The following is a 23,798-nucleotide window of genomic DNA, read 5'->3' as shown; positions in this document are numbered from 1 at the left end:
ACGTTAAGGGAAAAAACCTGCTTTGACTGCCATTCACCTGCACATCTGTGGCTTGCCGCTATGGGCTTGGTGAGCAGGAGCAGGACTAAGAGCTAGGGGAAGGACAGGTGCACTGCTCTCTCTGGGTAGAGTGAGTACCAAAGCCCCAGAAGGCCTGGTGGCATGATGGCTCCTGCCACCACTGGGACTGGCTGTGCTCCTGGCAGGAACAGAGCAAACCAGTCATAGTATGGGGAGGCAGGGGGAACTGCTGGGACTGGCTCTGCTTCCAGGAGCAGAACTGATCAGAGTGGCAGTGGGGAGGCAGTACCGCCCCTTCCCCCCACTCATACCAGGCATTCCAGTGGTGGTGGGGAGGTGGTGTCTCTCCTGCTCTGACCAGCTCATTCTGCTTCTGCCAGGAGCAAAGCCAGTCCCAGCAGTGGAGGCAAGGCAGTGCCCTCCTCCCTCCCCCACTCCAATTGGCTTGCAATGCTCAGGCACGGCTGGTGAACTCAGACTGGTGGAGTGGGTGGAGTGGCACACTGGAGCGGAGGGGGCTTGCAGCCACTCGGGAGCAAGGGGGTTTGCAGCCTTCCTGCTCCCGGCCAGAGTTTCTGGACAGCCTGCATACAGCACCCTTACTCTCTGTAATATATTTGGAAACTGGAATATTATACAATGAAAACACAGGCAGCTATCATTAAAATACGTTTTGCACAGAATATTGACACAGAAGCATTGTAGATCTCTTGAAAGACAACATTCACATACCTACAAGTGTCCGATCTGTTGCTTGTGGGAATCGACTTTCCTCATCCAGCAGGGACAATAAGCCCATTGGTTTCTGCAGGAACATATCTAAGAGAGGCCTGTTGTCCTCATATTCTATAACTCTTGCATCAACACCTTCATATAGATATTCATTCTGCAATGAGTGATAAAAGGCATGTTTTGCTCACATAGTTTTGGAATTTGATTTACAAACTATTAGGTGAGAATAATACGTAAGGAACTCTAGACCCAGGAAGAGCTCTTTTTGGGCATAACTCACTTTAGTCTGAAAAACCTGGAGGAATGAGGGAAAGGGCAATACATTTAAAAAGCATTTAATCACTATATATGGTCTAACAACAAGAAATACACACATCCCAAAATCTATTTCACCTCTCAGTCAGATAGAAACAAGAGGAAAATGAACAAAATCAGTGTTGCCAATCTGAAAGCAGGCCCAGAAAAATAGGATTTTTAAACCTGCCTGAAAGCCATTGCAGAATTCATGTTTACCACCTTTCTTTTGGCTAGATATATCTCATTTCATAGTGATTTCTAGTCTTCTCTCTAAGCAAGAGAGTAAAAAGTCTGACTCTCTTGAATCCTTTTGCAGGAAACCCATATCTTGGGTGCAGGCACATAGTATTAAGTCCATTCACTTTTGCCCATTTACTTTTGAGCAGTGAACAAGTGGAGTCTTGATTTTCCCCAGTGCTTGAGTAGCAGAGTCAGTGCAGGAGAGGAGAGTAATAAATTATCACTGGTAGAGACAAACAGAAAATTACTAACCCTGTTGGAGAAGAAGAAGAAATAGGAGAATAATTGTAACTAACAGCATGTTTCTGAGTTAGTTTTTCCCAGGGATAATCCTGGAGAGGGCTATTTACACAGCACCTCTTGCTCAAAACTGTGGCTGTATCAGCAAGTCTAGTTGTTATGATTATGTTCCAGCTGATATTGTTAAAATTGGCAAGAAGCTACATGTAAATAAATTAAGAATCTGCTTCTGTAGATTTTGATATTCAGAAAAGGAATAAAATGTGTCTTTGATGCTGATTTATCCTTGAACAAACATTCCTATGCAAAACCATTAATTATCCTGTTTTCTAAAATTCAGTTGCTTTGAAAGGAGCCAGGTTAAGAGCACTAGCATCTGAACAGTATTTTTAATAGTTAAAGGAACTCCTCAATAGCTACACAGCTTGGTAACAGCAGCACAAGCTTCCCTGTGCTACCCTCCTAATTCACAGTTCTGACCTGGAAAGACCACCAGAGTAGTTCAGTCCTCTGTGACTGTTCAGTCCTCAACTTCTTTATTAACAACATCCAAACAGAATGTCAATTAGTGCCAACAGGCTTTGTGATGTTAACATTTAGGCTATGGAATGAACCATAAAAATCACTTCACATTGATAAGTACCAGGAAACTTCCAGTCACTACTGAACTGGTTTTAAACCACTGGCTTGATAGCAAGATACTCCACATTAATATTCCCCTATATAATACTATTCCTTCACCCATATTATTGTGATATATGTTTTTTTCTTTTGCTTCATGTGACAAGTATTATAAAGCCATAATGAAATAGATTTTATTTGAATTATTTTTTAACATCACCATAAACAAGATACCAAGTCAGCTGCAGGAAGCTGTAATCCCTGATGATGTTTTACAGCATCAGAGTTCCCAAAAATAGCAGCTGCTCACTGAGATGATAAAACATAATCCACAAGACAGGATTCACATAGATAGGATGTCACAAGGAATGACTGCATTACACTGGAGTACATGTAATAGGGTTGGAGCATCTCAGGCAGTATTTCAGGCTGTGTGCTGTGATCAAAACCAGGTCAAATTACTTTGTGTAAACAGCAGAATTATTACATGCAGTTAGCAAATTTAGATTGTGCTTGTAAGAACTGTAATGACCTTTTGCTGATGCCTCTTTGGTTTAAAGGTTAACTCCAAAAAATGTATTCAGTAGTAGCCTTTTATCAGCTTAGTAAAGCAAAAGATGCAACTGCAAAAGTTAAAAATAAACACTGTGGGCTCCGTATTCAAAAAGCAGAGAAAGTTGGAGTACTCCTGACTAATGTATTTTTCACCTGTATTAACTTTATATAATGGGTCACACTAAGAAGGTCAGCTGCTTGAAATTGCCAGCAATACAATTTTTATCTTTATTAACACAATGCAAGCAGTAGAAGAAGGAACACAGCTTGAGAAGAAATGGAAATCTGCCTGGTTTTACCTAGGGTCCATGGAGATCCTTCTCAGATGAAAGGTCAGGTCCCTGCACTGTAATGGACCTTTATCAAGTTTTGCTGGATCTTATCAAATCCTTTCTGCAGGGTCAGGTGAGGTGAAGACCTGCACCGTCATCAGTCAGGACCAGGGTCTATGGCAAAGCCGGCACCTCAGGTCTCCCATCCTCACCAAGCATGAGAAATGCCCTCTTAGGTTAAGGACAGATATTACACATCAACTGGTTTAAATGATCAAAAACTGGTTTAAACCTGTAACAGAACAAATGTTCACTGCACATAAACCAGTTTGAAAATGGCTGAAACCACTTCGAGATAAACCTGGTTGAATGTACTATCAAACCTAACTTATTTGGGTCAAACCAGTTTATGAAACTTCTGTCCCAGACCCCTTCCTGGTTTCAGTTATATCAGAGTCCTCCAGGATCCTGGCATGCTCTCCGGGCTGGGTGGGACTCTCTGCTCCAGAGAGCTGGGCTGGCCCTGACCCTCTACTCCCTGGATGCAGCTCTGCCAGAGACTGCAAGTACAGCAGTGTCTGCATGGCTCCCTCCTGCTTCCCCCAGCCCCCTCACCACTCCATGATGAAGCAGGGATTTCCCCCTCCCCTTTGCCTTACACAGACACCTTTCAGCATTAGCTAGCATACCACATGGTGGCTACTGTTCATGCTGCAGGAGACAGGACAAAGGCATACAGGAGAGTGTCTCTTAGGGCTTTTTGGAACTAATCAACAGGTAGCTGGTAATGTCCCTCCATTCCTTCTTCAGAAAAGCTGTTTAAGAAGAGCTTGAACTAATGGAGAGAGGCTTTGTTTTCTAATAGGGGTGATAAACAGTGTGTTATCAATTCCCTGCAAGGCTGCTCAGAAGGGGGACGGGTAACACCTCCCTAATCAGTGTGATGCCAGGGCCTGGCCATGCCCTCCTCAGCTCAGCTCTGTAAAAAGGATGGGAGGGCTGCTGTAGCTTCTAGTCTGAGCCACTGCAGGCATGTGCCTGCATTTCTGGGATGTCTTTTCAGTTACAAACTGGTTTAGCCTAGCCAGGTTAGACGAACCTGCAAAGATTGAATCAATTCAGGCTCAGGCTTTTTGAATGTCTGTCCCTAGCCTTAAAGGTTGCAGGTCTGGTCTGTAGAGGCTGTGTCTTACTTCACATCAACACAAGAAAAGTTTGTGTTAAACAAGAGGGTAGGTTGTAGCCGTATTGGTCTAAGGACACAGGCAGACAAGGTTCTTTGAGTAAATCCAATATCTTTTATTAGACCAACTGAAATGTTAAACAAGAGAGCTTTTATTTTTAATCTTATATTTACTCAGCAGCAAACAAATGACCTGCAGCAAACAACTGCCTGCTCCAACAGACTTGCTGCTCAATGATGAGTACGGACCTACCCAAATTGTGATTGCAAGTATTTCATGGAAATCAGGAAATCGGGCGATCTCTGTGAAATCCAGGGGAGAGGGGAGGGGGTGGGAAACTTACTAAAAATAAAATGCTGGCTCCTCAGTGGGAGCTAGCAGTCCTTCCCTCAACACAGCTTGCTCAGGGAAAGGGCAGAGGGAGACTGCCAGTATGAAAGTTAACAGGAAAGATGACTGCCCCCCCAGTGGTGGGGGGTGGGGGCACAAGGGCCTGTCAGAGGTATGATGGGGCCCTTGCCACAATAAGCCTTTGAAAATGGCAGCTGGCCCTGCAATCTGCCCACAAAACGAGCTTGCTGTCTCCTTGAGTTGAGTAGACTCCTAATAATGAGTGGGTCTGAGGCTAGGAACGTATGTTGCATTTGTCCCAGGACAAGTTGTACACCTCTGTTTGTCCTGGAACAGAAATGTTCTAAGCTAGACATGTATACACATCGCTTTTCCAATCAGGGTTTGGTATGCAGCTGAATGCACTGCTGCTTTTCTGCCATTGATTTAATGATGCAGCCCACAGACAACTGTTCAGATGTGTTTCACAATGTCTTGAGACAAACTGTTAGCACTTCTTATCCCCTAAACCTTTTAAGGATTTGTCCTGGAACAGTGGACATAGACATGTGAACGATTCCACTTTGTCCTGGAAAAATATGGTTTCCCCTGGAACTAGTGTGACATCTGTTTGGAGCATGAATTCTATAGGCACATTCATCATCCCTCTGCCAAAGAGAAGCTACACCACAGAAAAGTTGTGGGGAAGCCTGATACTGGCAGCCTGGTACTTCTGGAACCATGCAATCAGATGACAAATACTTGGGCCAGACTATGGTGCTACTGGGATGATGGGCCAGTCCCCTGGAATCTGCAGTGCTTGGGATAATTTCACAATACAACTTGTGTGGTCTACTCCTAGGCAAACAAATTCTACAATGGGATCTTCATAAGGTTTTGCCTGACTCCTGTTCTCTACCTAACCTATACCCACAATAATGATCTGACTTCAACATATTGGGGCAAATTCATTATTTATTTTTAACACAAGGTAAATAAATAAATAAATAAAATCCCAATTGTTATGGATGGCTGCACAGGGTTGCTAGCCATGTATAGAAATAGTCTGAACAGCTATTATAAGTCTAAGTGCTTCCCGCACCACAAACACAGAGATATCTATACTCACAAGTAGAGCATTCCTCCACCAGTTACCCTGTGAAATACTGTACATTGGATGGTGTTCATCCTGGAACAACCAACACCCAAAGACAGCAAGTTGAGGAACAAATACCACAGCACTGCTTAGCACTATGGGCAGATCCAGAGGGGGTGTGGTAGTGTGGCTGCACTCCCTTTTGGACTGGACAGCACCAGGAGTTTTGGGGATTTTTTTTTAAGTTTCCAAAGCAGGTAAGAATCTCTCACTTCCCCTCCCCTCCGTCTTCCTGCTGCTTTCTCCACTGTTTCCAGGGGCAGGGGAAGCTTCAAAGCCACTCTTGCCTGCTCCAGCAGGACTGTGCAGGGGCTTGGACTGGGAACAGCAGCAGTGATGGACAGGGAGGATGTGTTCCCACTCCCTTCACCTGCTCTCACGGGGACTGGGAAGGGTGGGGAACCCATCCTCTGCTCATCACTGCTGCTGCAGCTGTCACTGAGCCCAGCCCCCATGCAGCCCAGTTGGATCAGGCAGGAGCAGTTTTGAAGCTTTCCCCAGGACTGCAGAGAAAGCAGCAGTTTCAGGGGAGTAGGGAAAGAAGAGGTGAGGAGACCTGCTTTTGAGCACAGAGGGGAAGGGTGGGAGTCTTATCACTTTGAGGGCTTAAAAATTCCCCAGAGTTTCCCATGGTGCCATCTGTCAGTATTGGTGGGATACAGGGGAGAAGGCTGAGACAGGAATGCAGCCACCCCTGAAGTACTGGTGACTGGTCCCACACCCTGATTTGCCAGATCCTGGATCTGCCCCTGCACTGCACAGGCTGAATGATATTGTGACATGTAAGGACTAACTTCTGCAGAACATTAATTCAGGAAGAGACAGAAGCCCTTTGTGCATCTCCAGTTATGGAGATAAGGTAACATATTTGAAATTGAAGCCATGGGTGCTCATTAATCCTGCTTAATTTCTTTTCATTCCATTTGTAATCCCTTGTTTGACCTATAAATTCCATTTTGGTCTGTGGATTTAGTCAGGAGAAATGTGTTTACATAGTGGGAAAGTAATTGCATGCTATTCTTTATGAACTCCCATTACAATAACCAGAACTGGCTCACTGTGCAGCTATATTTTTTTCCACCTGTTAACCTGCTGTTTGGTATATATAGCTAAGTTATTAGAAAGCTTGAAAAATAATTAAAACCAAAGTGACCCTATTAGAACTGAAAGAATTCTAAATGCCACATATAGTGATTGATTAAAAAGAAAAAAAAGAGATTTCTGAAAGAATAGTGAGCAATCTTTGTTGTTAGATTCCATTCTTTTGATCACTCATCAATATTCCTTGGTGATCAGCTAAAGGAGGAAAAGAAACAATCCCTGAATCCATCTAACTTAGGGAGGTGTTACTCTCACAAGACTCTCACTTACTATGCTGGCACAAGAAGGTCTGCACTTATATTTATATTGCATTTTTAACCAGTAGATCTAAAAATATTTGAGAGACAGGGTTCCAATTTATTATCCCCACTTTACAGATGAGATAATTGGGGCTCTGAGAGGGGAAACAAATTATTCAAGGTCACTCAGCAATGCAAGGAATAAACCCAGATTGCTCAGTCTAGCAGTATAGATCGAGGCACATAAAGCAGTAGATGGTGATGATGATGAAGATGACAATGATAATAACAATAATAATAATGATAATACCAGGACTGAGCTGCAGGGGTGGCTGTGATGCCCCTTGGTGGCAGCCCACTTCCTGCTCTGCACAGGCTCCTTAGTACCTGACTTTTCTCTCTCTCTTGTCTGCCACATCTTGCTGGTAATATATGATGGAGAGAAAGGGAGGCTGCCCCAGGGTCCCTGAGCAAGCCCTAGTTTGCTATCTGTCAGTGGGTTCCTTCTGGACCTCTGCATATTCCCATTCTGCCCTCAGACACTAGATGGGGCCCTCCTTGACCATTCATGCCTCAGCACACTAATTGGCTAGGGGCTAATTTTGTGGTCTCCAACCTCCCCTTCAACCATGTCCATGCCTTTTTCACTCTTCTGTTGGAGTCTGAACTTTCTAAGCCTCTACCCCTTTTCTCTTGCTAGAGCCCAGGCCCATGGTGTTGGTCCTGGCTTCTGGGCTCCAGCTCCCATCCTGCACCCTCAGGCTTCTATCTCTGCCCTTCTCAGGATGTGGTCCCCTGGCCCTAGTTATTGCCCCTCTCTGGACCATGGGCTCTATAGCCCTGCCTCTGCCCCTCCAGGGCTTCTCTCTACCACTGAGTATCTGGCCCCAACTGTGTTATGCCACTGCTTGGGCCCTGCCCCTGGCAAGCTCAAACCTTATGTGCTTCTATGGCATTAATAGGACCTCCAACCACCCTTACTGGTCCCAAATCCAAACCACCAGTATAAACCCCAACACAATAAGAAAGCCCTCTGGATGTAACAAAAACTCTCCCTACACTGGGTTTCAATATAACATAAGGTCCCTGGATGAATCACCAAGCTCCAGCCTACTACTGGGTCCCACTTCCCTGCAAGTTGTAAACATCTTGCTTGCAGATCTCAGGGTAGCTCGAGGCCACCAGGCAATCCCCTTCAGCACTTCCTGCTCAGGAGTTCTTACTCTTTTAGCTTCAGGGTCAGACTGATGGCCTGCTCTCAGGCCCTGGCTTTATTGTGTGCCTTCTAAGCTCTTCCCACCCAGTCAAATAACTCTGCAGACACTTGCAGGCATTCCCCTCTTGGGCCTGAAGACCCTCCTGCTCTGCCCTATGAGGGCTTAGCTCAGCAGCCTGAAGCACTTTGCTCATGTCTGCCTTAGCACAGTTTACTGCTCTGTGTCCACTCCTTGCGTGGGTTACCTTCTTGGAGTGCACCTCTAGTTGGATCTAGCAGTCTGTCTGCTTACTGGCAGCAAGTTCATTAGCAGCTAGCTTGCTTCCAAGCTGCCAGCCCTCCCTCATCCAGCTCAGTCTGCTTTAGTTTCCTCTTAAAGTATCGAGCTTCCTGGGCTTCTTGTTACTACTACTACTACTAGCATTGACATTTTCATTTCAGCAAAGAGTTTTTTTGTTCAAGTAACAAAACCCCCAAATCATAGAATCATAGAAAATTAGGGTTGGAAGGGACCTAGGGCATGCAGCAGGGTTGAGGTGGCACAGTGGCTGCAGGTGGGTGAGGAGCAAGGAGACCCTAGTGTCCCAGCCGCCAGTGGAGGGTTCAGGATTGAAAGTGTGGTCGGGAGTAAAAGGCAAGAAAGGTTTATTGATTTAACAAAAAACCCCACGACTATGTGTAATAACAAAACAACCATGACAGACAATAACAATTCATATCGGCAACTTATTGGCAGTCCCCTCTGATTTCTGATGTATGACAAGTTCTTCCTCTACAAAGCTCAGCGAAGTGAGACATCCCCAATCTGCGCTGTCCAAGGGGTACCGGGAAGGACCCTGGTATTCAGTCCTCGGGCTCCTCGAGATCCGTGGGCCCACCGAATCCAGGTCAGCAGCTAATTTCTAAATTAGTAGCTTCTCTCACAGAGCTGCATCTTATTTCTAATGATTTCTGGATGTGCTAGTCAATTTATAACTTCTGAGCTATGCTGATAACTTACAGCCATTCAGATTCTCCCACTACAACTCTTCTTAGGACTGACCAATAGCAGTACAAGCCTTTGCATTCTTCTGATAAGGTTAATTTTGACTATGCCACAAGGCCTACTACTACTTCTACAAGGCCTTGTTAAATTTATTAGGCCTCACTACATACAAAGCCTCACTAATCTTTGACTTTAATTAAACTCTTAGCGGCAACATGCAGCTCCAATACATGAATGAATGACAAGAAACACCTGGTCTAATCCTCACAGAGTGATCAGCAAGCACCTTTATCACACAGACAATTCTTAGCTGTTACACCTGGAATCTTGGGGCAGTGACAGCATGGGGCTGGGGCCAGGGCCAGGGATAGGCCCATGGCTGGGACTGGGGTCAGGACAGACCCGTGATCTGCTATCTGCCCATGTGACAGGCGTGGGTTTCACGGGCAGAGGTGTGCAGGGAGCAGATCGTGGCTCTGCCCCGACCCCTTGCTGTCAAAGCCCTGAGATCCCGGGGTCTCTGTGGAGACAGGCTGGGAACCACACAGGCAGGGTGCATGGCCAGGCAGATGGGATGGGGCTGTGGTCAGGCAGGAAGCTGTGTCCAGGGCGGGGTCTGGTATCTTGGGGAGGTGACAGTGAGGGGTTGGGGCAGAGCCGTGATCTGCTCACTTGCACGTCCATGCCTGTGGAAACAACACCTGTCACAGGGGTGCGTGGGCAGCGGATTGCGTCTCTTCCCTGGTCCCATGGTGTCACTGCTTACTCCATGATTCCGGTCTCACCTGTCCATCTTTCTCCAAACACTGCTCCCCACCCACCCATGGCCCCATCCCACATCGGGAGTTTTGGTGAGTTCTGGTGAGGTGAACGGGGGTGGGTGCTGTCCTGGCCTGTGACAGCTCAGCAAAACTCCCAATGTGGCTCATTGGCCCAAATAATTGTCCACACTTGGTCTAGCTCCATCCTCTTTGGAACAACCCTTCAGATAGTTGAAGGCTGCCATTAAATCCCCTCTCAGTCTTCTCTTCTCCAGACTAAATGAGCCCAGTTCCCTCAGCCTCTTCTCATTAGTCTTGTGTCCCATGTGTCCCAGCCCCCTAAACATTTTCATTGCCTTCCACTGGACTTTCTCCAATTTGTCTATGTCCTTTCTGTAGTGGGGGTTCAACTCTGGACATACTACTCCAGCTGTGGCTTCACCAGTGCTTAATAAAGGAGAAGAATCACTTCCTTCATTCTGCTGGCAACACGCTATTAATGCATGCTAGTATGCTATTAGCTTTCTTCACAAAAAGGACAGACCGTTGGCTCAGATTCAGTTTATTGTCCACAGTAACCCCCAGTCCTTTTATGCAGAGCTGCTGCCTAGCCAGTCAGTCCTCAGCCTGAACTGGTGCACTGGATTGTTCTGTCTTAAGTGCAGGACTCTGCAATTCTTATTGAACTTTATGCCTGGATCCAGACGTGCAAGCACGTGTGGTTTGTGGCACTGCAAACCTCTTTGCATCACCACAAATTGTATGAGTTGCACATTCATCAGTGCGTGGCACTGCTAATTTGCAGCGCCGGGCAAAATTTGCTACCAGGACAAGTGCAAAGGTCTGCACTTAGAATGGAACAATCCCATGCATTGATACAGGTAGGTGGCTGACTGGCTGGGCAGCAGCTCTGCAGAAAAGGACCTGGGAGTTACAGAGGAAAATAAGCTGACTATGAACCAACAGTATGCCCTTGTTGCCAAGAAGGCTAACAGGATACTGGGCTGCACTGGTACGTGTGCTGCAAGTAGGTCAACAGAAGTGATTATTTCCCTCTATTCAGCACTGGTGAGGACACATCTGGAGTACTGTGTTCAGTTTTGGGTCCTCCACTACAGAAAATATGTGGACGAATTGGATAGAGTCCAGAAGAAGGCAACAAAAATAGTCAGGGAGCCAGGGCACATGACTTATGAGAGATGACTGAGGGAACTGGGCTTGTTTAGCCTAGAGAAAACTAGACTGAGGGGGGATTTAATAGCAGCCTTCAACTATCTGTTTGAAGGCTATTTGTGTGCCATGGCATTACTCTTGCAGCTTATATTTTATACTCCTCACCTTTTAACTAAATGTGTTTAGTTTCAGAAGTAAGTTATACATTGTAACAACGTTAACAAGGGCAGGAATCAAACTGCCGCTTCCCTGTATAAGGCAGGCCCCTGAAAGAGTGAGTGAATCAGTGATTGAATGCATAACACAGTAGCAGGCGGCAATTAACACCTAGGAAAACCGCAGATCAACCAATGGAAGAAATCAATAGAAGACAATGTAGCAACCGGGAATTCTCTAAACATCACTGTTCAAGGGCTAGAAGCCCTGGTCTGAGTTAATCAACGCCGGGGACCAACTTTTGGGCTGAATATCTCCAGATTGACCGCTCCCAGAGCCCTATTCAAAATTCATCAACGGACTCCCAAACCCGCACGTACATGCGAATGACCCCTGGGGCTAACAGATGCCATCCAGTAGCCACCGACAGGGAAGTCCCACGAGGGTCAATGACCTCTGGATTGGGCTAACCTGAAAACTGGGGAGTCACCAAAGTCTGCCAAGGACAGATAAAAAGCAGTGAAAAGTGACCCTCAGCGGTGCCCTCTTGATTTCCAACTTGACCAGCACCCGACCTGTCCAGCCAGAAGGACCAGCCAGGGACCCCCTTCTGGAGGATAACACCACTCTGGAAGAAGCCTCGACTGGCCATCAACAGCAGACTCCAGCACCTGTGGGATAGGTATACCTGACTCTTGTAGCTCGCTACTGTGTGTGTGTGCATGTATGTGTGTGTTTGTGGGGACCAGCCCCACGGTTTATGATTTAACTTCATTACAGTGTTTCAATCCACCTAAAAAACCAGAACTTTAAGGATCCCGAGTTGGACATTTGTAGCCAACAGGTTTACACTTGAGATGGGGTCTCCAGGAGAGCTGACCTTGGGAATGACCTCAGTGAATGCATTCCCTGAGTCTTTGGTCAGGTTGTCTTCCCAGATAGTCCCATCTGCATTTGATACTATACTAACTAAGGGTGCCTACAGATGTGTAAAGGCCCTGCTTTAACTAATGGTGCTTTACACAAAGCTCTCTAAATTAGAGCCCCCCCCAACCCAGCAGACATTCTTCTGTTCGGTCGGGGATGCTTGAGCCTGCCTGCAGCACCCCTGGCCAGTAGGGATGCTCCAGAAGCCTCCAAGGGGCTGCTAACTGCCCCTCTCCCCAGTTCTAACCCCCATGCCCCTCAGCTCCAGGTCTGTCAACAGGGAAGGGAAGGAGCAGCAGTCAGCTGCTGGTTGGGCTTGGCTGGAGGGAGGGGGTGCAGTGGTACAGAGCCCCATCGCCTCATGCCCCCCCTCCCCCCAGATACCCTGGCTAAGGTTTTTGGGGGAGCCAGGCTGGGCCCACAAGGCAAAGGAACTCCATTCCACCCCCCCCCCCGCCCCAACTCTGGCCTGGCCTGCTGCTGTCAGGAGGCTTGGGGAGGGAGTGGGGGAAGGGAGCCCCTGTTGCCTTTTGGGCCAAGCCCACCTCGTGCCCACCTTGTGGGGCGAGGTGGGCACGCTGGAGGGGAGGGACAGAATCCAGCTAGATGTAGACAAATTACAAGGTGGGTGGATGAGAATAGGATGGAGTTCAACGCAGACAAGTGCAAGGTGCTGCATCTAGGGAGAAGGAACGAGCAACACACCTATAGGCTGGGGAACACTCTTCTTGTCAACACAGTGGCAGAAAGGGATCTTGGAGTCATTGTTGACTCCAGGATGAATGTGAGCCACCAACGTGAGGAAGCGGTCAGTAAGGCTAACTACACCTTGTCATGCATCTACAGATGCATCACAAGCAGGTCCAGGGAGGTGATCCTTCCCCTCTATGTGGCATTAGTCAGGCCGCACTTGGAGTACTGTGCCCAGTTCTGGGCGCTGCACTTCAAGAGGGATGTGGCTAGCATTGAGAGGGTTCAAAGGAAGGCCACTCGCATGGTCAAGGGGCAGCGGGGCAGGCTCCACAAAGAGAGGCTAAAGGGCCTGAATCTATTCAGCCTCCACAAGAGAAGGCTGAGAGGGGATCTGGTAGCCATTTACAAACTCACCAGGGGAAACAGTGGAAACTGGGGGAGGCTCTGCTCCCCTGGGTACCACCCCGGGTTACTAGGAATAATGGCCACAAATTGTTAGCGACAGGGTTCAGGATGGACATGGGGAGATATTACTTTACAGTTAGGGCTGCCAGGCTGTGGAATGGGCTTCCAAGTGAGGTGGTACTTTCTTCTACCTTGGGGGTCTTCAGGAGGAGGCTGGACAGATATTTGGCTGGGGTGATATGACCCCGGCCCCGTTCCTGCTCGGGGTAGGGAGTTGGACCTGATGATCTGTTTAGGTCCCTTCCGACCCTAAGTACTATGATACCTTCCTCCAAAACTCCAGCTGCAGCAGATGTGGGGGTGGGGGGGTGAGGTGAGGGGGCTCCACTCCACCCTGCCCCTGCTCCAGCTCCAGTTCCAGTCAGGCCAAGCCTAATTTTTGCACATAGGTAAAACGAGGTTAATGATACCATTCCTATTTCCTTCAGAAAGTGTTCTGATGATAAAAAGCTCTATATTTGAACTAGGTATTATTATTATTTACTTGTTCTATGCAAAATGTACAGGATAAGCAAAGGCAGCAAATATTATCCTAAAATTTGCCACCTCTAGCAGTGAAGGAATAATTTACTCTTCCAGAATCATTCAAATCTTTGCTTTATTTATTAGTGCCAAAAATCAATCCTTTTAAGGAAAGAGTACATTATTTATTTCTCACTTTTTTAATGTTTTTAGTGGAAAATGAAAATTGTAGAGCGGACACTGCCACAGATATAAATATGCTTTGAAAATGTTACACAACTGATGGAAGTTCAATGTGCAAAAACTAACACTGTATCTGCAAAAGAAAACATAAATGCTTTTGTAAAGTTTTACACATAGCTTTAGAATGAGGACCCTTTTGTACTTATATGCGGCATCCATACGAGCATGGACATTTGTTTCCCTGGGGACAACTAGGAGTGGGATACCTTGTGTCATTGCTAGTTATCCCCTGGGAACACCTGTGCCACGTGCCCTGTGGAGTGCAGCAGGTTATCATGGGTGCAGTAGGGGAGGCTCAGGCCAACACTGGGCTGGCCCCAGCAGCCTTACCTGGGACCCTGGGGGCTACCTGGGGCTGCAGCAGTGGTGATCATGCTGCTCAGAGCCTGGCCAGCAGGCGGAGTGTGGCTCCAGCCAGCCAGGCTCTGGTTTTGAGCAGCGTGTGCTGCCTCCATGTGCGCTGTTCTTTTTTTTTTTGTGAGGGTTTTTTTGCCTCCTGGATACTCAGGGTCAAAAAACCCGTCCACGCTGCTCCCTTGCAGCATGGAGAACAGTTGGATGTGTGGTATGTGGTACCATGGATATCTCTACAGTGCCACATACAGCAAGCTACACTCATCTGGATGTGGCCATATTGTAAAATTAATGTTGAGAGTATAGGCTTTGTGGGTTCTATAATATCACTGAAGGCTCCATTTAAAATAAAAAAAAAAAATGTTTAGGCTTGAGATATGATCAACTTGAAATGGCAGACATGTTCACAAGAAAACACTCAATAGTTGCTTGTAATAGTTCCATAACTTCTACCTTTTTGTATTGAAATAAATTAGGGACACATTAAAAGCCTCTCTCTGCAAACCCTTACATATGTGCATTAAGTCAGACAAGCACAGTAGTAAAGGGCTGGGACCATACTCATTCATTTGAAAGATGCTGATTTGCATATGTAGGAGAATAACAAATTTCTGCAATTTTTATATTCTTGCTTAGTCACTTGGGAAATCATATTTTGTTTCTTCATATGTACAGGTATAATACAAATAACAATATTTTGTCCCTTTTGCCAAGATACTTTGCCAAAATACTTTGCCAATATCTTCTGTGTTATTCTCTGCAGATTTTTTGGAGAGTGGGACGTACTAGAATTCAAAGTACATTATCGACTTAGAACAACCATTAAAACGACCTTTCAAAATACTGAACCATTTCCTTGCTCCAAGATTATTCTTTGACCTGAAGTTGGAGCAATGGGCATATTCCAGACAAGGGAGAAGGGATATTGTATAATACTTATTACACATGAGTGAGGGGAATCATCCTTATTCCATACACCTGCAACCAGTGATAAATAACAGCACTGTCAGTTATCACTTCCCGTTTTGAAAACTTTAGTGTTTTACAATCAGAGTTACACTAACTTTGCCCACGGAATTCACTGTATATCACTACAGTACTAGCCTCTGGTGAAAGCACACTAAATGTAATGCAAGATAATGTAATGAAGCCTGATGTATTCTAAAGCCTGTTTGGACCGCCTGTTAAATGTGGCAGATATAAAAGCAGAAGGAAATAAATATACAAGCTTATTTACTAAGTGGTAAAACCATGAACCTTTGAGTCAACAGATGCCTGGCCAAAATCTACAAATAAAGATACTCTGCAGGAACTGAAAGCCAATCACACTAAGCCAGAGTCAAGTCTATGAGTTGATAAATGCATTAAAGGTCAGTTGGAAACAAGGTGGAGAGAGACTGGGAACCTGTGTAGGGCCTGTGTGGCTGGGCATGTCCTTGGACATGGATGACAGCCAACAGCAAAGCCTCTGCCCTGAAGTGAACAGAATGGTACTTCAGTGCTAATTACAGTAACAGCTGTGCTAAATAGCTGAGGAGCATCTGCTGTGAAAATTCAGCTTTAGCTTGCAAAAATTCTCTTCTTTTAAACATGGTGGATTGTACTACCAGTTGTATATTTCTGCTGCAGATTAAAGCATGCAGAGACAATGGCTTCCAGTCTTCTTTAACAATTAATTTCTGCATTGCCTAAAGTCATCCTTCAGGGAGTTTATAAACAAAGAACTGAAAAACAATGCACCTTTCCGTCAATGTATAAAGAAGTAGGAAAGAAAAATCCTTGTGAAAGATCTTTCACCTGTTTTGAATATCTCTGTGTACCTGTCATTTTAGTACTACTGTCTGGCAACAAGTATTAGCCCATTAAAGCACACAACTGCTGTCACTGTATTAAAAGACTAACATTTAGGGGAACAATAAATAGGTGATATTACTTTGCTCTAAGCAACATAATATACTCAATGAGGACCAATATTTGGTTGAGGAATAAAATGTTGACGTGAATTATGGATTTGGAGTCTGGACTGATTGAAGCCATTTTTCACCAGTATGATACACAATACGTACAAAAGGCTTAAGTTTTGTTTTTCTGTTTGATCATTTGGCCACACAACACATTTATACCAGTTAACCTGCCCATACATCACTGTAAAAAAAAAAAGGAGCAAATATGCAAGGTATGATTTTACACTGGTTTTGCTCAGTGGGATCAAGTATTGAGTTATCCCAGAAAAACTACATTGGTGTAAATTACTGGATCCCCTGCCACCTCAGGATGAGGTCTCATAATAGCCCCCTACTGTGGCAGCTACCCTGGAAGAGCTTATCAATTGTCTGCTTTACATACCACTACAACTTACATTAGGGACCAAAATAGATAAATGTTGTACAACTGTTATTCTGTTATGTGTTCAGACCTTTTATTTACCATGCTAAAGTTTAATACAGTTTCACTCATTAAGTGTTTTTGGTTTCTTATGTATGCTTTTGCTCCTTTTAATTCCACTGCTTCCATAATTTGCACACGTCAAAAAGGGTTAATGTATTCTTTTGTTTCATAAGCTTGACAGGTCTCACTTTCATGTCTACACTGTTACACTTCCTTGATTTTTTGTGGAACTGAAAGGAATCTTCCAACTATTATTGTTTTTGGAAAGGAAATAATGAACCATTTTTTTGCTATCCATGGGAGCTATCTCAGGAGCTAAAAACATTTTATAAAGATGTGAGCTATCTCAGGAGGATTTTTGCCTAGATTTACCTTAGACATATAACCCATTCTGAGATAAATTACAACAAACCTAAGAATGGCTGTACTGATAAGAACAGACTAATTCAACTACAAACAGATTTTATGTGTTTGGATGTGTGTGTGGAGTTTCCACTTAATTCAAAGGAAATTCAGTCATATAGGATTGGTTCTAAACTCTTGAGGATGACTTTAAATCTTCATGGAGGATACTTCCCAGTCACATAACACTTTTTGTCCATAGTATCACTTAGTGTGTATGCATACACACACAAATACACAACCCCACTCCCCATTTTGTCTCAATCACTCCAAACAAGCAGTGGTTGCAACTGGCAGGATATTGCAGAAGTATTCATAACTAAAAAGTATGAGACTAAGAGAGAAAATGAGGTTCAAACACTAATATCTAAAATATCCTCCAGTAAGGCAGGGAAAGTATCTTTTCACCCACTAAACCTAAAAATTTAGTGGTGACTGCCCAAGATGGTATTCTGAAGCATTCTGAAGCATTTCAATTTTTTCTTGAAGCACTTTTCATCAAATAAGGAGTATTGGATAAATATTTAAAACTTTAATGTAATGTATTTTAATTTTTGTTTAATCCTTTTATACACTCCTGATTTTGCAGTTTTACTACTCACCCCTTCAAGTTCGTTACCTTAAGTAAATATAGCAAGAATTCTTTTTTCATCTTTTAAATCAAATTATAGTGTAATCAAAGTAAATCCTCTATCAGTTGGCTTAGGAAATCCAGTCCCTAAATGAAATCAGAATAACTTCTGACGTTTTAAATAGAATTCAAAATAGGTAACCTTATTAGCAAGCTATTATGAAAGTTGCAATTTAAAAAAAATATATAATATAAGGCATTTGTGGTGAGGGGTTGCAGCTGAACCATAAATTACACAGTACACATTATTCCTCAACAGAACAACATGATATTTGCATCAAACCAATTATCAGAGTGTTCTGTTGCCTAGATACAGTAAATTTGAAGTTTAATGCATTTTAGATGGGCATTTCAATTGCAAATGAAAAGCCAACAGTTTTTCACTTAGTGTACAGTACATACAGAAAGCAGTTTGCTGCAATCTACCATTCATTTACTCTTAAGAGAAAGAAGCAGTTTAACCTTCTGGGCAAGATTTAGATATTCATAAATACTATGCTGTGTGAAAATGTTCCCAAACTTACCTGTTCCCAGGCGAAGACATGTTGATTGAAATAGAATTGAATCTGTTCATTAGCAATGTTAATACACAGTTGTTCAAAAGAATTCTTCTTGAAATTTTCAAATCCAAAAATATCAAGAATCCCAATGTTCAAGCCATCATCATTTTCACTGCAAAGATTAAATAAAGTCATCATATTTTTATTTTACATGACCTCTAATTTTATTATTGTATCAAGAAAGCAAATAATAAACTAAATGTCCACGGATGCTATATCAAGATGATTTGATATCAGTCAGATTTACTTTAGAAATATAATCCTTTCTGATATGTAATACAACAGATATGGACATGTAAGAATAATTATACCTGCAGAACAACGTAATTGAATTGTAATATTGGTGATCTCTAATGGCAAATACAAGTTAGATTTCCAATTTTATGTTTAAAATAATATTGATTAGTCTGTCAAAAAAGCCAACTACAGCACATAAACAACATTCAATTGCTCCTTGTTTCTATGGTAATAAAATATGCTTTACTGGATAATACCTTGTAATTAAATGCCAGTTACTGCTTGCTTTCAGTTACAATACATGTAATGCTTAGGAATGATTTGTATAAAAAAAAGTCTAAAGAAAGGTCCCTGCATTCATTATTATGTACCTAAATACCCTTTTTAAGAATTAAAAATTGGATTTAGATAGAAAATTAACTTAGCAAATATGTTCATGGGAAAGGAATTTAAAAGAGTAGCTTAAGACACCCAAGTTTGAAAATATGATCTTACATGCCTCTATCAAGAAACCTGAAAGAAATTGAACCAATACTGGAATTGGGTAACTGATTTTTTGGCACAGTGGGCAAAATGGCAGGTATTATTATTATTATTATTGGTTACCACAAAATGGAAAGTTTTGTTTTTTTGGCTAATTATAAAAGTTTATTCTGGGTCACATGGAAAATTGTGACCTGAAACTAAACATTTTGTTTGATGGATTACATAATCAGGTTTTCATAAAAAACACATGACTTTTGCCAATGAAGGCCTAAATTCACAAGCCTTTTCTGAATGTAGTCTGAAAAATCAAAATGGTTCAGTTTGGAGCTATTAAAACGAAGCATTCTGACATTTCTATCCTTTGCACCCTTTCTCCCCACCCCCTGCTCTTTTTTGGTTAAAATAATGAATTCAGGCCAAAATCAGCAAATAGTTTTAGTTGTTCCAGAACACATTATCTGTTGAAAATATTTCACATAGCTCTATCTTATACAGAATGTCAAGAAATTAGTAAGTAAATTCCCTTCCAGACTGTAACAAGACTTGTTCCATTGGCTAAAGGACCCACCAAGGATACTCAGTAGCACAGAAAAGAAATATGTGCATCAGTTAGCAGTGCTGGTCAATCTTCCATGCATTTCATCTTCACATCCATTGATTAAAATTATATTTATTTGTGTTTTGCTGCTATTTAATATGGGAAAGTTTAGAAGAGACTCCTAAAAATTGAAGCCTCAGATTTCACCCAGGTCTTCAAAAATGAAAGTGCAGATTTGCTGAATTGAAATATAATGGATAGTTGGAATCAAGAAGCAGTTTATTCTATTTCCTCACCACCAGTAGCCTCAAGGTGCCTTAATATATATGACTTGTTAACAAAACCATATAACTTCTTCAACAGGTTTGCTTACATGTTATATCCCAGTCTCTTACCCCTAATCTGGCTACACTTTTAAACAGTAAGGCTGAATCCAGACGAGCATGGATGTGCCATATGTGGTACCGTAGATTGGTCTATGGTGCCACGTACCACACATGCAGGTATTTCCTGTGCTGTTAACTTGCAGTGCAAGAAAAAAACAATACTGAAAAAAAAGTGGAGTGGCACACATGGTGGCAATGTGCATCGTCCTAAACTGGAGCCTGCCTGGCTGAAGCCATACTTTGGCTGCTGGCCATGCTTCCTGCTGTGGTTGCAGCCCTGGGAGGCCCTCACGACTCCAGGTAAGGCTGCTGGGGCCAGCACGGTTGCTGTCCCCAGTCTTCCCCACCCCACCTAGGGTAGCCTGCTGCACACCAGAGCATGTGTGGCATGAGCTTTCCTCAGGGACAAGTAGCAGTGGTACAAGGTATGCCACTGCTACTTGTTCCTGGGGAAACAAGCATCCACGCTTGTCTAGATGTGTGTGTCCACACATACAGACATGTGCATTTGCCACAGCTCAAATAGCAGTGGCACAAATTTGTGCTGGAGATTTGTGCCTCAGCACGTGTCTGAATGTGTACTTTGATGCAGGGAAAGTTGTACTGCTTGGGGCAAACTGCCCCTGTCCAGCTCCTCCTGGATTTTTAGCTAGGGGGAGCTGGAGGCTGGGGCCAGCACCTGTGCTGGCCCCAGCAGTATAAAAACCTGCTTTGGTGAGCAGTTCAAGGCTACTTGCCCTCAGGAGCTTCTGCGGCCCAGCCATGTGGTATCTGGGGACACTAGCCGTTTGTGCCAACTGGAATGCTGCAGCAGCCTGGACCTAGAGTGGCCCCTGCATCCTCTACCTACTGCAACAGTCTGGCAGTGGGAGCTGCTGCCTGGCTGTGACCTGCTACAACTTGTGACCCATGGTCCCAAGGCTGCGCACCTGCCAGACCCAGATGGGGACTGCATGGCCACTTGGGTTGTGGTATGGGCACTGAAGCAGAGCCGCCTGCACCGCTGGGCCAGCTGCTAGCTTCCAGTGGGCCGAGGCTGCTCAGTTGGCCTTTGTGTGGCACTGCTGTCATGTCTTCCAGTGCCCGTGCTCTGCCATCTGGGCAGCTATCACCCAGAAGATGTGCTGATTACGGTGGTCCACTTTGAACTGTTTAAGTGTGTCCTCCTGGCTCTAAATGACTGGAAGGTCAGCCACCTCATCCGCCCTCCAGCTGGGTCCCTGGTGCTGGCCCTGGGCAGGCTTTTCTGCCAGTCTCCCCCCACTTGCCTCACCAGCAGGGATCCTGGTTTTCTCTATTTAAAAATCACAAATTCTCTGATAAAAACCCCAAATTCTCTAATTAAATCTTCAAATTCCATGTTTTTTCTTTATTAAAATGAAACACTACTATATATATATACACTATGTGTGTATATATATATATATATATATATATATACACACTAGTGTATGTATACACTTCTATATATATATATAGGTATTAGTTGAGCACAATGTTTTATTGATATATTTACAATTTTAATGCTATTTGGAAGCCTACCACTGCCTCAACCATTACAATAAAATACATTTTAAATACTTATATATTTTGGCATTTGCTTTCTGTTTTTTTATCATAGGAAATTAGAGCTCCCCCTGTGCCCTTCACTCACCAGGATGAGGGTCCAGCTGTGACTGTCTCTACAGCTGCTTTGTGGAACTGAGCAGCATTGATGTGCTGGTGCCCTGCCTCTGCCCCTCACTCCCAAGCCACAGCCCCCACAGCCCCCGCCTGCCTCTCACTCATTCCCTCCTGGCAGCAGCTCCCACCCTGCACCAGGACATGAGTCCAGCTGCAGCTGTCCTACCTGCAGCTTTGTGGCTCTGAGCAGTGCCAGCCCTTGGTATTCTTCTCCCTGTGTCTGTGCCCAGGCCCCAGTGATCCCCATGCCCTTCCTGGAAAGCCCTTGACTGTGGCCAGCCTCCCCCTGCACAGGCTGTTCTAGGAGGACAGGGAGGCTCCAAGCCCGGCTTTAGTGGTTGCTTCTGCCCATAGCCTTCCTCTCCCTCCCCCTCCCATCTCTCTTTCTCTCTCACACCCCTGCTGCCACCCCTGGCCCATCACAGACACACATAGACCATGCTGCCACCTTAATCCCCCCCCTGCCCATGACCCACCCCTGCTGCGACTTTCACCCCTTCTGCCCAGTACCTCACACCCCCAAGTGGTACCTAAGACCAGGAGCCCCCCCCAGGCTGGGGCTGTGTGTCCCAGCACTGGTGTGGGCATGGGGCAGGACTGCAGTATGGCAGCTGCCCATGTGGCTACAGTTCCTGTCAGCAGGTCCTGTCCTGTCCTGTCTGGTGGCTAGGTATGCAGGGTGTGGGATTTGTGGTGGGGGTGTGGTGTTTGTGGAGGAGGTTGTGAAGCAGTGTGGGAGGTGTAGGTGTGTGTGGGGTTTGGGGAGGTGTGGGGGTATATGGCAGTGTGTATGGGGGTGTGTGTGGGTGGGTGTGGGGTTTGTAAGGGTGTTGGTGGGTGTGGTAGTGTGTGGTGGTGTGGATGAATATGGGCCATTGTGGAGTTTTTTTGTGGGGTGTGGGTTTGTGAGATGTGTGTGTGGAGGGGTGTATGGGAGTGTGTGTGAGGGGGGAAGTGTGTGTTGGGGGGTGTGGTTTATGGGGAGTGTGGAGTTTGTGAGTGGGGAATGCCCCTGCCACACATTGTTCTCTATGGTGCACAGCCCCTGCTGCCAGCGGCAGCAGCAGGTACAGGGCATTTCGGGTGCTTATGGCCCACTGCAGGCGGAGCCCCACATTGGCACACAGCTCCAGCTGCATCCCTGGAGGCTACATGTGGCAGCACGGAGCTGGCCCACCTTGCTGCCGCATGCCCCCCATAAATCTCACATTTCCTACAACCCGCCCACACAGTCCCACACCCACATCCCCCTACAAACTGCACACACAAGCACCTCCCAAGACTCAGGCACAGCCACGTGCCACTGGGGCACTTTGCCTGCTGCTGTTCATAAGCACCCCAAGGACCTGCTGCCTATTGCTGCTATGAGCTGTGTCCCACTTGTATTTTCTCCAGCATGCAGCAGGGGGATGCAGAAGCCATAGAGACACCCTGGCTGGCTGCCAGAGTGCCTCCTTGGAGGACCCAGCCTCTGGCTGCTTCCGGGCATGCTCTGAGAGTGCGACTCACACTGCTTTTTTCCATCGGTTTTTTTTTTATACTGGATTGCAAATATGCAGCACTGGGAACATTTGCTTGTGCATGGTGTGTCTTTTGCAACATCTCAAAGTATTTGAGATGCTGTGATACACATGGGCATGCTTGTGTGGACATGGCCTAAATGTTTTCTGTGTCTGTACAGTGCCCAGCACAATGGAACCTTAGACCTAATAGGGGCTCTTGAGCATTATCATAATACAAATATTTAAAAATAAGGGCACAATGTCACTTATTAATGAATGTCAGATTTGACCCTACAACTAATCTAAAGGAAAAAATACCTGATGTGTAACTATGATAGGTTACAATAGAGATACTCTTGATTTACATGAGTAAATTACATGAGATCAGAATTTTTCCCAGTTAATCTATACATAAAGGCCAAGACGCCAATATTTTGGCTATTTACTATATTTTCACACCATATTTTCACATTTTCACTGTGTACAGCTTTTAAATAAGCAGGAATGTTTATCACAGATAAAAAGGTACCAGAGTAAAAATGGAGGAAGGATTTAAAAGAAA

At 44.8% G+C, this 23,798-nt stretch overlaps 1 protein-coding gene across 2 annotated transcripts in view; it reads right to left on the bottom strand.

The window, feature by feature from the left end:
* The window catches only part of MYO3A (myosin IIIA), a 270,931-nt gene that overhangs the window by 54,839 nt on the left and 192,294 nt on the right, over positions 1–23,798 (bottom strand). For both annotated transcript variants that reach the window (XM_059729090.1, XM_019497913.2), the window contains 2 exons: positions 18,369–18,516; positions 754–907 (listed from right to left, as the gene is read on the bottom strand). In XM_059729090.1, the coding sequence (XP_059585073.1) occupies positions 754–907; positions 18,369–18,516 (302 nt within the window). The remainder of the gene's footprint in view (positions 1–753; positions 908–18,368; positions 18,517–23,798) is intronic.

This window comes from Alligator mississippiensis, chromosome 5 (genome assembly GCF_030867095.1).
Source record: "Alligator mississippiensis isolate rAllMis1 chromosome 5, rAllMis1, whole genome shotgun sequence".
In the NCBI taxonomy this organism is placed as follows: Eukaryota; Metazoa; Chordata; order Crocodylia; family Alligatoridae; genus Alligator; species Alligator mississippiensis.
The sequence above is the reverse complement of the archived record's forward strand: the minus strand, read 5'-3'. Positions and strand labels throughout refer to the sequence as shown.